Here is a 14361-nt window from a genome sequence, read left to right as displayed (position 1 = left end):
AGCGACGCTAAACTCGGTCCAATCCTGGGAGGGGAGTGTCAACCAGTAGCTTGAATGCACCATTTTTTTAATTTATTTTTGTACCAAGATTATGCAACTTAATCCTTTTTGCTCTAACTTGACGTCTTTTCACGCTCGATGAAGGAGCTCAGCTGGAATGAGAAGCTTTTCAAACACAAGATTGGGAAATAATAGATATAATTCTATTTTTATTTTATTTTTTGCTCTACCAATAGAATCCAAGCAGGTCATTGAACGCATCTCGCTCGACCGGCTGTGATTCCTCTTGAGTTCTCGCGGGATCTCGAGGAGCTTCTTCTTGTGGCTCTGGGCGCGGTGGATGTAGCATCATGGCTCGGCTTCTTCTCCTCGCCGCCTCCGTCGTGCTGTCGCTCGCACTGACCTCCGCCGACAAGAATGCTCCGCCGGCGGAGAAGAGCTCGGCGCCGGTCACCCTCCGCACGGTGGTGGTCGGGACCTGCCAGGAGGTCCAGCGGTTCGCCGAGTCGCTGCTGGGGACCGGAGTGATCCGATCCACCGCTGAGGTACCGAGACCAGGAAGGTTTTTTAAAAGACTGTGAAGATCCAGCCATTTATTCAATTTAACCGATAAACGTAACAATGAAAGATTTTATTGATATATTAAGTAATGGACGACGATTAATCGATAAATCGATAAATTAAAAAAAATAAAAAAATATTATATGTAAACCCTTGTTTGGGGGAAAAAACACGTTTCGTGTACATAATACATGAATAAAAACATTTTATTTTATTAATACATATTTGTCAAATGAAACCAAGATACACCCAAATATTTAAAATGGACGTCGGTGGATACATTTACGGATTATTCAAAATAAATGAAGACAATACGATGGATAAATGCATTCATGAATTAGAAACAGTTTTATTATTATAAAAGTAATAAAACGTTGCATTTATGTCAGATCAATTGGAAAATAAATAAAATATGTCAAAAATACTTTTCTTCCCAATAAATGGGGTTTTGAATGGAAAATATCGAAAACGACTGAACAAATATTAGAATTGTAAATACATTTTATTAGATACATTTGTTAAGTAAATATCAATGCAAGAAATGGGAATATGTGTTAACAAATGTGCAAATAAGTTGCCACGTGAATACAAATGTTTCTTTTTTTATAAATAGAAACAATTTAAAATGTATGTTTCAAGATAAATACATGAAACAAAAAACAATAGTTATTTTCAGTGCACTCACACAAATGTGTTGTGTAAGCACATATAAGATTAAGGCTGGATTGACACACGGGTTTATAAATAATATGTTTAAATTGTAAGTTCAACAAGTAAATACATTAATATCTAAAAACATTTGTAATAATAACATTTGTGGATTAACTTGTGAAAATGATTCAAGCTAATTTTCAAGGTCTATATTAAACGACTGACATCACCGTCTTTCTTCACCTCTTTTCTAACTTCTTGATCGATTCCTGAACTGAATCTGATGAACTAACTTTAACTCTCTTCACCTTCAACGTTCCTCCTCACCCTTCACACACATTCCTCTGGACTTGTTAATCTTCCTCCTGATCCCCCTCCTCCTCCTCCTCCTCCTCCTCCTCCTCCTCCTCCTCCTCCTCCTCCTCCTCCTCCTCCTCCTCATCTTCATCTCGTCTTATACCCTCTTCCTTCCATCACACTCCACTCTTTCCCTCTCCCAGCGTGCAGTGTTGTTTCTAGACTCAATGCTTGGTCAGGAGAACGTCTACTCCGTGGCCATGGTAAGAACCATGTTCCTCCTCCTGTGAGAGCGAGCATGATGGTCATGTGTTGTGTGTCTGCATGTTTCTTCAGGTTGAGATCCTTTGTTGATGGTCATGAATCACGTATTTTTTAACTGTGTTAGCATCAGATCAAAGCCAGAAGAAGGTTGACTATAAGAAGGCAACTTCAAACCTGAAACTACAGAATCAATTTGTACAAAAGCAACTTGAAAAAAGATGGAGCTTCAATAGCCTCATTAGTGCTGGAGAAAAGTCAAGTTTTTCGGACAAATTAAAGGTAACTTACTGGCTAAAAGTAAGAAGATAAGGAATCTTTCAATTCTTCGTTTATAGTTTGGTGAAATATTTGCTGTTAATTTTATTTTCAAATTCTTATGCGCCACAAAAACGAGTTGGAAATTAGTATTAATCATACCATTAATATTGCACTTTTTCATAATATCAGATTTAAAGCGTAAACGCCAGTGAGGACTATGTTAGTTTACTACTGATCATGACCTTTGACCTTCTGTTATGATACTAAATTTTCAACATCGATACTCAGGAAAATATCCGATACTCAACATCATCTTTGATACTGGTAAAATGAAAGACCCCCAAATGTAAAGGAAATTCTTTCATTAACAAGAAAAAATGCAAATAATACCCTTTAACAGAAGAATACTTTAAATATTTATACATAAAGACTGCAACTGTGGTGAAAATATTAGGTCCGAGGTAGTGTGAAAAATAAATAAATAAAATAAAGGATTACTCTTTGGATTGAATCGATACTTTTGAAAATTAGTGTCCGGATACAACATTTTTAGTATCAATACTTTGGATTAGGTTTTCTTTGGCAGATCAAAGTATGACTCCCAGTAGTATTTTACTAAACTTGTATTTTAACCAAGTGAAAGATACTTTCACAAAACCCATCAATGTTGTGTACTTTCAGAATTTCTGAAAAGTAGCTTTTTTTTTAAACATAAACACACTGAGTTTTTCCAAGCCAAAATCAACATGTTGATGTAAGTAATTTGTATTTAATTAAAACAAGTTTTAAGGTAATATTTACACATGTTTTATTCAAATAAACATGCATTTTGTTTAACTATAAATGAGAAGCAAACAACAAATAACTGTCAGTTTTTGTTACGCCAACAAATCTATATAGATGTGTATGTATGTATGTATCTATGTGTATATATATATATATATATATATATAATATAATTTGAGTTCTGTTTGTTTTAAATGGTAAACGCACAACAACAAACTGAACAAAATACTCGTTCTTTATTACTCTACTGATTAACATGTAAAATGCTGTTTTTAAAATGGATTTTTAATAAAGAAACATTTGATAATAATAAATATAACTTTATATGTAAGTATTAATGCAAAGTGAAATTCATAAAAAAAGGAATCATATTTTAAAATAAGTTTTCAACACATTTTAACTTACTTGTTGTAGCCTTATAGGAATTTAGCTTTAGCATGCTAATATGCTACAGGCGTTAAATGGATAATTTCAATTTAGTTTTTTGTTTTCTCAATCCTTAATTTACAGTATTGGAACATTTAAATTCTGAGTTAAACAAGTCATTTATTAGAAACTCAGACATCAAAGTGAGTCGATACAAACATCACGACGATGTCATCGATCGGGCTCTTTGTTTCTAAGCTCGGACGACTTTGTTCGTTGGTAATAAGTCAGGAAATCCAAAGTTTATCGTGCGACTCTTCCATGTCTCTCTGGGAAAGTGACCCAGTTGGATGGGCCGGAAACCTGTTCCGACCCGAAACCCCGAAACCCATTAGAGACTACGTCATGGTAACACAAAATATGTTTTTAACTTCGTAAAACCTTGAATGTACAAATGTGTTCAGTGTGTGTTCTACCCTGGTGTGTACAGCAACAGGTGTTTAGATAAGACATTTAGTGACCTATCCTTGACCTTGACTTTATATAGACGTGTCTGGGTTCTTGTGTGTTTGTGTGGGGGGTGCAGTCGTGTGGAGGTCACAGCTGTTGACAGAAGTCGCGTTTGTGCGTCGACAAGAGTTCGAGCTGCTGCTGAGAATCTTCTAAAATCTGTCGTTACGGTTATTATTACTCTTCTAGTACCTGCAATGAGTCTGTGGGACCCTGAACACAACACCGGGTGCTATTATTAGCAACGTTAGCGCATCATTGCTAATCTAAAATAGGAATTCATGAGTTAAATTAGCAACTTTATTCAGGTTAGCGATGATGGCTCTGAAGCCCTTGTTAGGATACAAGCTATTTTAGCTTAATCGACAAGTTAGCCTTATTTTTAACTCTTTTCTCAGCTGTAAAGCTAATTTAGCATGTAGCAGCTACATTAGCAACATAAAGACTAACAGTGTGGCGTATCAGAGTAATGCATAGTTGAATCTTATATTTAAAATATTTCTGTATTGAAAGGGTCAATTTGTTTTTATTGAATGATTCAATTATAATTTTACTATTAAAAATTGAAAGGTGGAATTTGTTTTATTGAATAATGACTTCAATCATTTCTGTATTGAAAGGTTAAATTGGTTGTTTTTTTAAAATCGCGATCCAAAATTTCTAAGAGTTTCAAAATAAATGATAAAAACTTGCACATAGAGTTCGATATTCTAATTCCATTATTTGTCTTTGTTATTTTTCTATGTTCTTTATCTTTCGACTTGGATTGTATCATCTTGTTCTTTCTCTTTATTTCTCTTTGTTATTGTTCTTATTTTTATGAAAAATTGCTGTATTTGCTGTTGCTAATTGGGGGAAAAAAAAAACAATTTCTTTTTCTTTTTAAAGTTCAATAAAGTTCTACCTAACCTGACTTAAAAAAAGGAAAGGTTACCAAATTCAATATCGCAGCTTCTTCAATTCATTGTAGAAATTTTGGTATAATGGTGTCACCAGAAAAAGCCGACACTGACAGACACTACTTGATCGAAATTTTTAAGTAAGTAAAAACAACTTCGACCTTTCAATAAAGCAATAATTGAATTAAACACAAAGAATTCACCATTTAAATATGTTAAATTTAACCAATAAATATTGTGACGGCCCTAATATACTTCCATTTTATAGTAAAGTAATAATATTGTTTTAAATAAAGAAACATGAATTAAAGAAGCTGTAGAATACTGTGCATGTTAATCGCTACATGTATATATAAATGCACTATCTAGCTACTGTAGATGGTTTTTAGCAAATATCACAGTTTCTACAAAATAAAAATGAATTTTTAATAAAATGTGATGTAAAAATGTTCCCTTTTTTTCCAGTTTTTCGAGACGGTTATAAGATGCCTGGCTGAAGGAGCCGCCAGCGGCCTGAACGTCATCGCCGTCTACGTGACGGAGATCCTGAGGGTGACGGGCTTTGATGGTGGGTTCTCCTGCGTTCACGCTCCACTTATTCTCTCGGGCCGCAGTCGGAGGCAGAAAGAACTGCTTTGTTTCTCGGTGGCAGTGAAAGCAAATGAAGTATGACCAACTGTTACACCCCTCCGGGCGACTTCAGGCTTGCAACAGAACCTGAATGACGGGTCATAAAAAGTAGAACTGAGAGGAAGTACCAGTGGAAATGAAGAGATTGAACACATGTCATTTAAAGCTTTTCAGTTTAGTGTCAACCAGAGAATGTAACTGTTAGAAATTTCTATATATGGCCTTTTTTTGAACTTGTGAATATGACCCGCATGACCTATATTATATCGAGGGCTCATTGAACTAACCAAGGACGACCTTTAGACATCTGTGGGCAGTAATTGACCAAACCATCTTATTTATATATGTATTATTTTTGAGGCAAAGTGAACTGAACAGTCAGACATTATTTTGACTTTTATCTGTTTGTTATTGTGGCCACGAAGTGCACAACAAACTGAAGGTTACAATTTATTCAAAGAACTGTAGAGTGAGTTTAAACTCCCAAAACAAATCCCAACATTTCCAAAAAATCATTTAAGAACCTTATAAACGAATGAAATAATAAATATATTCATAAAAAATTCAGAAATGAATGTACAGGAAATGTTGCCTGAAACGCCTAAAAAAACTTTGTCTAAAACTCTGCATCTAATTTACAATTTCCTTAAATGTACAAACTCTTAAAACAAATAAACAGTTTGTTAATTTTTTTTTTTTTTAATGTACATTTGTTTAAGAAGTGGTAAAAATATTTCAGTAGATTATAAAAAGAAATGTACAATTTTTCTGAAAGAAAATAATTTTTTAAGGTATTTTACAATTGCCTGATAAACAACTTCAAATGTTAAGTCGGGAGTAAATTTAACACTTCTACAGGCTCAACTAAAACCCTGTGACTCTCTTAAAATAGTAACTTATACCAAAAGAATGATTGTTTAAGAACAAGCTTAATATTTAATAAATACTAACTGATCTTATGATAGCCTTGAGTGTAGCATTAACTACTACACTAGTAGCATCTTTAGCTTCATGTCTATGCTAAGCTTTCACTTTTTAATCTATTTAAACAATATAATTTATAATTAATTATTTTATTTTAGCTCATTTCTATTAGCATTTCCTTATTTTAACATGCACACTAAAGCCCTATTCGCACGGGATAAGTATTACCTGAGGACCTCGGCATTTTGTAAATTTGCAATATCTTTAAAATAATAATTTTCACTGACATTACCTAGAGATACTGATGTAAAAAGGATTGCAATTACTGAAAGAGAAAGTTAGTGTAACCAAGCGCTCTTCGTTTAGAGAAGATAAAGTTGACAACCGTTTATTTTCTTTCGTTTCTCAACGCGCGAGAGCGCTGCCCTGCACATTAATTTGCCCCAACATTATTCTTACAGAAGAGACACAGTCTGTTACAGTGGTGTAACCGAGTGTATTCGTCTGAGAAACAACAAGGCTGAAACTTAAGTTTGTAGCTGTACGTCTACTTTACTTTGGTCATGTGAGATACCCCCCCAACAACAACGTACTCGATCAACTTCCCTTTCAACCCCTTCAAAATAAAACGGCGGAAGTAAATATTAACACAATGGCGAGAGCCTAGAAGTATAGAAGGCGTATATGCGGCATTGAGAATTACAAACATAGACATGCAGATTCGCACGGGACTAGTATTATCACCAAAATTACAGTTGGTAATTTGCGGCGGAATTATTACATTACAAATCACAGACATGTGCGCATTCTCCGTAATTATTACGAATTACCAGCGGTCCTCAGGTAATACTACTCGCATCCCGTGCGAATAGGCCTGTTTTTAGCTTCATTAGCTTCTTTAGTTAGCTACATTAGTAAGAGCTAATTAGCACAACATAGCAGCTATCGTAGCATTGCTCTATTCTTTATCTTTTGGTTCCAGCATCGTTTTTGTGTTGAATGTTTAAATGTATTAACAGATAAACCGTGAAAAACAAGAGACTCTTTAGTTGTGTATGACTAGCTTCATTCAAGCAAATGTGCTAACGCGAGAAACGTTCCTCCACAGTTGCCATGTCTCTGCCTCACTTCACCCCCGAAGGCGTGACCGCGGTGGCCCAGTGGGGTCTGCTGACCCTCATCGGCTACTGGCTGCTGACCATGGTCCTGCGGCTGCTGATCGGCGTCGTGCGCAAGGTCTTCTGGGTGATCAAGACGGTGCTCGCCCTGTGGCTGTTCGGACTGATCGTGGCCGACCAGAGCGCCAGCGCCGACACCACCGCGGTCCGACTGTCCGGCCTGGTGCTCGGCTGGGTGACGCTGAACCTCATCACCGCCGCCTCCGACACGCCGTGCGCGGTGGAGAGCCGGATCCACACCCTGGAGGGCCGCGTGAAGGCCGTGGAGAAGAGGAAAGTAGTAGAGTAGTAGTCCGGAGCTGAGCCCGAAACTGGTGGTTCTTCTACATGTGTCAAATGTTACAGGAGTCAAAATTATCTCTGGGATTTTTAATCACTTTTACGTGTTTGCTTTCATAACGGGAAGATTTTTTTATTGAGATATTTGATGCTCAAATGTTGTATCGTCTCTCCTTGGTTTGTCGACAATAAATTCAATTTTATCAAACTTTTAACCCTTTTCGTGCAACGCGTCTGTCTCTGCAAACTGATCCAGAGATGGTGAACTAAGCGTTTGATTTTATAATAAATAAATATAATTTTGCGAGGATGTAACCAAAAGTGGACAAAGACATATTTTGGATTCAAAAACGGGTCCAGATGTGACATGGATGTAATTTTTTGGTTTTTCATATTGAGATAAGATTAAATTTAGGGATACAAATATCACAACGAGATGTTAAAATCACAAGATACAAATATCTCGATGTAAATACGATGAGATCCAAAATATATACGAATATCACAAGGTGAAATTAAATACTAATATCACAAGATACGATTAAAATAAAAATATCACAAGATAAAATGAAATATGAATACTGAAATTAAATAAAATACGAATTTCACAAGATGAAATAACATGAATATCACAAAATGAGATTAAAAATACAAATATCACAACATGCGAATAAAATACAAATATCACAGGATGAAAATAAAATACGAATATCACAAGATCCGAATGAAATACAAATATTACAAGATAAAATTAAATACAAATCACAGGATGAAAATAAAATACGAATATCACAAGATCCAAATGAAATACAAATATTACAAGATAAAATTAAATACAAATACTAGAGATGGGAATAAAATAAGAGAAAAAATCTTAAGATATAAAAGACAAATATCACCATTGTCCTTCTCGATTCTCAAAGTGAAACAGTTGTCACTTCAAACAGCGTCGTTCATTTGATCCCTTCAGGTCGGAGGAAGAAGATCCTTCCCTGATCTCAGTCACAGATTTATCTCCGTCCTGGTCGACTTCCAAGTGGGCCGCGGTCCAAACCCACACCCGCACAGTTGCACACTTTAATTGTCTTAGTGGATTCGGGTGTCGGTTTGGATTTGTCGACGAAGTAGAATCATAATTAGATTAAACCTTTTCTTCAAACTACAGATCACGAGAATATTTTTAGACTTTTGATTTTACGTCTAATTGTGATGTACACAGGAACACAAACACACGTTGTGTTATATATATTCTTTTTTTAAGTCATATTTTAGTTTTATCAATCATTCTTTTACAGTTTATATTTTAATTAAGTGAAGATACAATATTATCTTATTAACAACAACATGCAAATAGTCATATTTATTTAATTTATTTTGTGTTGCAATTTAACTTTCCCAGTTTTCATGTCAGTTCTCGATTAACAGGTCAAAGTCTTTCTTTAGTGGGTTAATTTGGCTTTAATTGAACACAGACGATACACAATCCTACAGCTACTGTTACACACACCCGACGCGCACAACTGACGTCACACAGGATTAATGAGATGATCGACATGAACGAGTGCAAAATACAATCAAAGGTCCACAACTGTTGTTTTTCAACGAAAACAGCAAAAATGACATAAAACATGACGTCGCAGGAACTACCTGAGAAAATGAAAGTGTCTTTCACATTAATAAAAAAATTAAATGGTGGATAATCAGCTCATTATTTTATAAGAATGACAATAGAAAAAAACTGATGTGTGTTTCATTAAGTGTAAAAAACTGCAGCAGTTATTGAGAACAAACACATAAGCCATTGTTTTAAATAGATTAGATACTTGAGCTACACATTGGATCCCGTCGCCATGACGACTTGATATTGTCAAGAACACACAGATACAATCGGCAGCAAAGTGGTTCAACAGCAGATAAACAGAGACACTCGCTTCTCTCATTCCACTGCTGGAGTGCAAAACAGTTTCTCTTCTGGACTCGATGCATATTTGAATCCTCCATTAGTAAAGCAGTCGTACGAAGTGTTACACGAGTGTTAAAGTACTTAAAAAAAACATGCATGTTTATGCTAGTAGCATGTTAGCATTCACACTGAAATCAAGTGCATTGACGCTAGAAAAGCGCGATGCATTCAGATAAACTCGTAATCTTTGGTCTCAGTAGTTCTGGTGTTGGTTTCAGTCCTTAAAGTGTGTTTTAGTCAAGTCCACATCAACTTCCATGCAAGGTTAATCGCAAAAATGTGGGTATTTTCGAAGACTTAACTTCAGCACTTGACAGTAACACGTATTTAATCAAAATCTCAACTTAACTCTTGTTGTGTTATCTCGGGGTCAAGATGACCCGAAGGCCCCGTCTAGGAAAACATGCTAAACTTCGGCAGTGAGTTTTACTAATGTATTTTCCCGACACATTAGCAGCTGCTAAATGCAACCATACCATTAAAAACATGTCTCGAATACGTTTGCTCAACGCATCAGTTTTTGTCAAGTTTTTTGGGAGTTTGACAGAAACATAACATCAAAACTGAAGAAAATAAGTATTTGTTTGATTAAAAAGGCACATTTGTCCCGGTAAATATTACTTCACTTAATTTGATCCTTTCAAAAATGCTCCTTCCTTTAACAGGATACAATTCATGAACTCTCAAAACTCTCAAAACTTGACCAAATTATTTAAAGTTTCAAACATAACTTAGTAAAAATCCCTAGATCGTTGGTGATTTAATAAGTCAGTGTTTCCAAACACAGGTCTTTGAGGCATTTTTTATGAGCTCAGAAAAGAAAATTAATTCATTTAATTTATTCTGGTTTGATTAATATCGTCAAAAAAGGGTGTTATTTATTTTTATAAAACTCATACGAGCCTGTGAATCTGATTTTCATGCACTTTTCTTTTAGCAGATCATGCTTTTCCATTTTTGGTACCTTTAAAAAAATGCCAAAAAAGGTTATGTAAACTGTAAAAATCGAGTTCAAATATTGTATCAATTATATTTAAAGTGTATTAAAGTTTGTTCTAACTATACAAACACTCCAAAACTTTGCAAATTCAAACTGAAAAATGTCCCTTTTAAATCTTTGTCTGTGATGAGATCATACACGGTCCTTTTCAATAATAATAATAATAATAATAATAATAAGGTTTCGAGTGTTAGTCCATGCTTTTTTTTTAAATTAAAAAAATAAAAATCCAGCATTGAAATGTTGCCATTTTAGTCTGTTAGTAATGAAATTAGTTTCACATGCAACTACATTTGATGTCATGCTTTACCATGGTTTTAGTCTCGACTTCTAATCTAGTTTTGATTTACAGATCATCTTTAAATTAATTCTGATCTTCACTCAAACTGTCTTAAGGGCTGGGCGATAAATCCATTTTATCGATTAATTCGAATTTTTACTTAACCTGGATTTGTTTTTAGTGAAAATCCTGGGCTCCCATAGTTAAGTGCGCGCGCATCCACGGCGCGCCACACGCTTGATAAACAAACAACATGGCGGCGAGCAGTGAAGCTCTCATTCCCAGGAAAGGAACGTTATCTCTTAGTTATTTGGAATTCGTTCGGGTTTGTGGCGTCGGACACGGAGCAAACAGCGGTGCCGAGTGGGAGAGGTGTCGCTCCCCACGAAAGGAACAAGACTGTCCATATACACCGTGGAAAAGCTGGGGTTTATTCACCTGCTGAAAGTGTTGGACCCCCAGGTATGTGCTACAGAAATATATGTTTCTGATGCTGTCTTAATTTAGTTTACAGGCACTTATCTACTGTGTAAAATATTGTAAGGTGTGTTGGGCAACTACTACTGAATAGCAAGATGTTAAACTTTTGGAAATGTTTCATGAAAAAAAGGGTCATATACATTTTATTCCATGCTATGTTTGTATAATTTTTAGTTAAAAAAAATGAACTGTTTAAAGTTCACAGTACAGTTTTCACAGGCACCTATCTAATGTACTTTTATGTTTAATTTAATTTGATATTTACATGATTCAGGGAATCAAAATGGTGACCAAATACTTTTGTATACATCAGGCACCGTTTTACTATGGAAAACATGTTCAGGTAAATGTTTTGTTTGCACTTTATCAACCTAAAAAAAAGGTCTTGTCATTTTATGTGTTGCTTATTTATCGAAGTAATATTGAAACAGATAAAGCCGTGCAAAGCAAGACAGTGTAAATCTCTTTTTGTTTTTTTGGCTTGTTCATTATTTCCCTTTATTCCAAAAAGGGAAAATCAAAATAAAATAAAAACTTGTTTTCAACAACTTCTCTGTCATCTGCAAATTGATTTTAAGTGGAGGGAGGGGATCTTTTAAAATCATGAATTGGATTTTTTTTTTTAAGGCCATATCGCCCAGCCCTAGTTACAAATATTTTGCACTGATTCAGATTCCCTGACATGGAGTCAGATTGGCGATCAGAAGAGGCAACACAGGGGCCACACGGGACCCTTTACATGTCCTTATGTGACCCCTCAGACTGTTAATACAGTATTACCTTGCCATCAACTTCCAATTTAAATCCTGCTTGTTTTTAAGTTCAATAATGAAACAATTCTTTTAATTTCTTAAACTCAAATCGATGTTTTTCTCTTTCTTCCATCTGTATTTCTCCTCGTTGACTCCGCTGATGGTCACGGAAGATGATGTGTCGCGTTCTGTCATCTGTGTTATACAGCTGCTATGATGAGTGTAAACTCACTTCCCTGCTCTAGCTTTCCTCAAATACATGCTTTAACTCTGAGGTATTAAACTCTTGAAGGCGTAGAAGGCCAGTTCAGTGTCATTCGGCTCTGAGTTTTAAAGACATTCGCCTGTCATTTATAAACACTTCACTAGAGGTCACTGTTCAAGTAACGGTTATCTTAGAATATGGCTTTTTAGGTTGAGATTTTAACTGAGAACCATAGTCTGTCAGATAAGATTAATGCATCACAGTGTTGTCGTGGCACCATCAGTAAAAAAAAAAAGGCCTCTGTGTTGAGGAAAGTTCACCTCTTGACGTCTACAAATGGGTTCTCGAGTGAAGATGAGGACGGTGGAAGATCATGTTTCTCAGAGGAAGTTGAGTTTGTCCGAGGTGTAAACGTCGGTCATCTCCGAGCCGGTCGACAAAGTCATGCCGGTGATGTTGAACCGTGGCTCGGAGGTGGAGGAGACCAGGTGGAGACATCCTTCCGGCATCGGCGTGGTGACAGCCTGCAGGTGCAAAAAGAAAAACCAGTGAGTTAAGATAGAAAGTCATGAGGTCCGACTGAGACTGAAACCTGTACAAATGTGTCTCACAATAACTCAATTGTTTTGTACATAATAAAATATGTGTAAAAATAACTATAATAATAATTTATGAGAATCTTTTAAAGCATTTCCCTAATTTTCACAGTTCTTTAAAATAAATAAACAAATAGTTATCTCTATCGTTTGTTTATATTGACATGTTTTGCACCATTGTCCTTGTTCAACTTACATTTGAAGAAGCGTTATTAAATAAACAAAATCTAAACAATATTAAGTCTTTTTTACTACGTGTATTAATTTTATGAAACTATCAATTTGTCCTGCATTAACACATGTTGCTCACATTATATATTAAAATATATACTTTATTGAATATTGTTTTGATTGTTTAAGCGCTTCGTGGCCCTGGTCTGGAAAAGTGCTATATAAATAAAAATGACTTACTTACATTGAAGATCGGGTTTTAATTGTACACAGAAATAAGAACCTTTTATTGCAGGATTTCTTCTTTAAGGTCGATCGCTTCTGATCATTGTGTGCGATTGCGGAGCACGTTCAGTTCATAAAATACCACAGAAGACCCTTAATATAAATACCTCTTTTCTTTTCCTCTAAACGTGCCTTACAGGGTGAATTTCTCATAGAAAATGGTGTTTTATTTTGGAAAATGACCGGTAACACTTTTTTAACTTGTTTCCTGCCCGAATGATCTCGTCTACAGCGATGTCGCTAGAAGTGTACACTAAAGCTGAAAGGATTGAGGCGTGTTTCTTAATCACCATCTTTATGGAGTTAAAGTCCCCCATAAAATAAAAGTGTATATATAATTGTGAACTTCTTAAAAATGATGTGTTACTGGAATAGAAAATTAAAACATGAATGTCCCGACAGAGCCTTTATTCATTTGATTTATTTGGTTTACTTTTTTAGCCTTGCGTTATCTAAGGACCCAAAAACAAACGTAATTGTTTTATCCCTTGGAATAAAAAGATTACATTTGTTTTCGGGCCTTGGGGTCATCTTGACCCTGAGATAATCCAAGAGTTAAATTGATGTTACCATAAAGTGCTGAAGTTTGTGTTGGCAAAAGTCTTGGCCCTTGAGTTATTTTGGCAGAAAAACAACTGCACTTTTACACCTTTAAATCCATCATTGGATTTTGTGTATACAATGCAATTAATTGTGGGGAAATTATGCGATTAATCACGATTAAAATGTTTAATCGTCGGCCAATCGTAGTTTATCATACAAAGGCTATTTTCCTTTCTCTTATAATCCTATATTCATCTGGTCCTACCTCCCCGTACGACAGTGGCTTCAAGGCTGGATTGTCGTGTATCTGTGAAGAAATTACATTTAATTCCGATTATTGATGATGAAAAAACACTTAAATTGCATTTGAAAAACTCACCAATGGGGTTGTTGGTGCTGCAGCGGGCGCAGGAGGAGGAGGGCGGGGCGCAGCAGGGTAGGGTAACTCCTCGGTCTGTCTAGGTCTCACTCGGACAAACTGAC

At 35.6% G+C, this 14361-nt stretch overlaps 1 protein-coding gene across 2 annotated transcripts; it reads left to right on the top strand.

Moving 5' to 3' along the window:
• Positions 1-40: 40 nt before the first annotated feature.
• LOC148072004 (uncharacterized) lies at positions 41-7818 on the top strand. 2 transcript variants are annotated; one of them, XM_087799425.1, is made up of 4 exons: positions 41-545; positions 1713-1772; positions 5058-5160; positions 7255-7818. In XM_087799425.1, the coding sequence occupies exons 1-4, from the start codon at positions 351-353 to the stop codon at positions 7611-7613; spliced, it is 717 nt and encodes a 238-aa protein (XP_087655551.1). In that variant the 5' UTR covers positions 41-350; the 3' UTR covers positions 7614-7818. The 2 variants fall into 2 exon arrangements, with proteins under 2 accessions (XP_087655551.1, XP_087655553.1); XM_087799427.1 differs by lacking the exon at positions 1713-1772 and having other exon boundaries at positions 49-545.
• Positions 7819-14361: the final 6543 nt, after the last annotated feature.

This window comes from Callionymus lyra, chromosome 9 (genome assembly GCF_982586985.1).
Source record: "Callionymus lyra chromosome 9, fCalLyr1.hap1.1, whole genome shotgun sequence".
Taxonomy (NCBI): domain Eukaryota; kingdom Metazoa; phylum Chordata; class Actinopteri; order Syngnathiformes; family Callionymidae; genus Callionymus; species Callionymus lyra.
The sequence above is the reverse complement of the archived record's forward strand: the minus strand, read 5'-3'. Positions and strand labels throughout refer to the sequence as shown.

What these genes read in the sequence shown, in the direction of transcription:
- LOC148072004 (XM_087799425.1), top strand. Translation starts at nt 351, where the DNA reads ATGGCTCGGCTTCTTCTCCTCGCCGCCTCCGTCGTGCTGTCGCTCGCA. An exon ending in TGATCCGATCCACCGCTGAG is followed by an intron (nt 546 to 1,712) that starts GTACCGAGACCA and finishes TCCCTCTCCCAG; the next exon opens with CGTGCAGTGTTGTTTCTAGA. An exon ending in GAGGGTGACGGGCTTTGATG is followed by an intron (nt 5,161 to 7,254) that starts GTGGGTTCTCCT and finishes GTTCCTCCACAG; the next exon opens with TTGCCATGTCTCTGCCTCAC.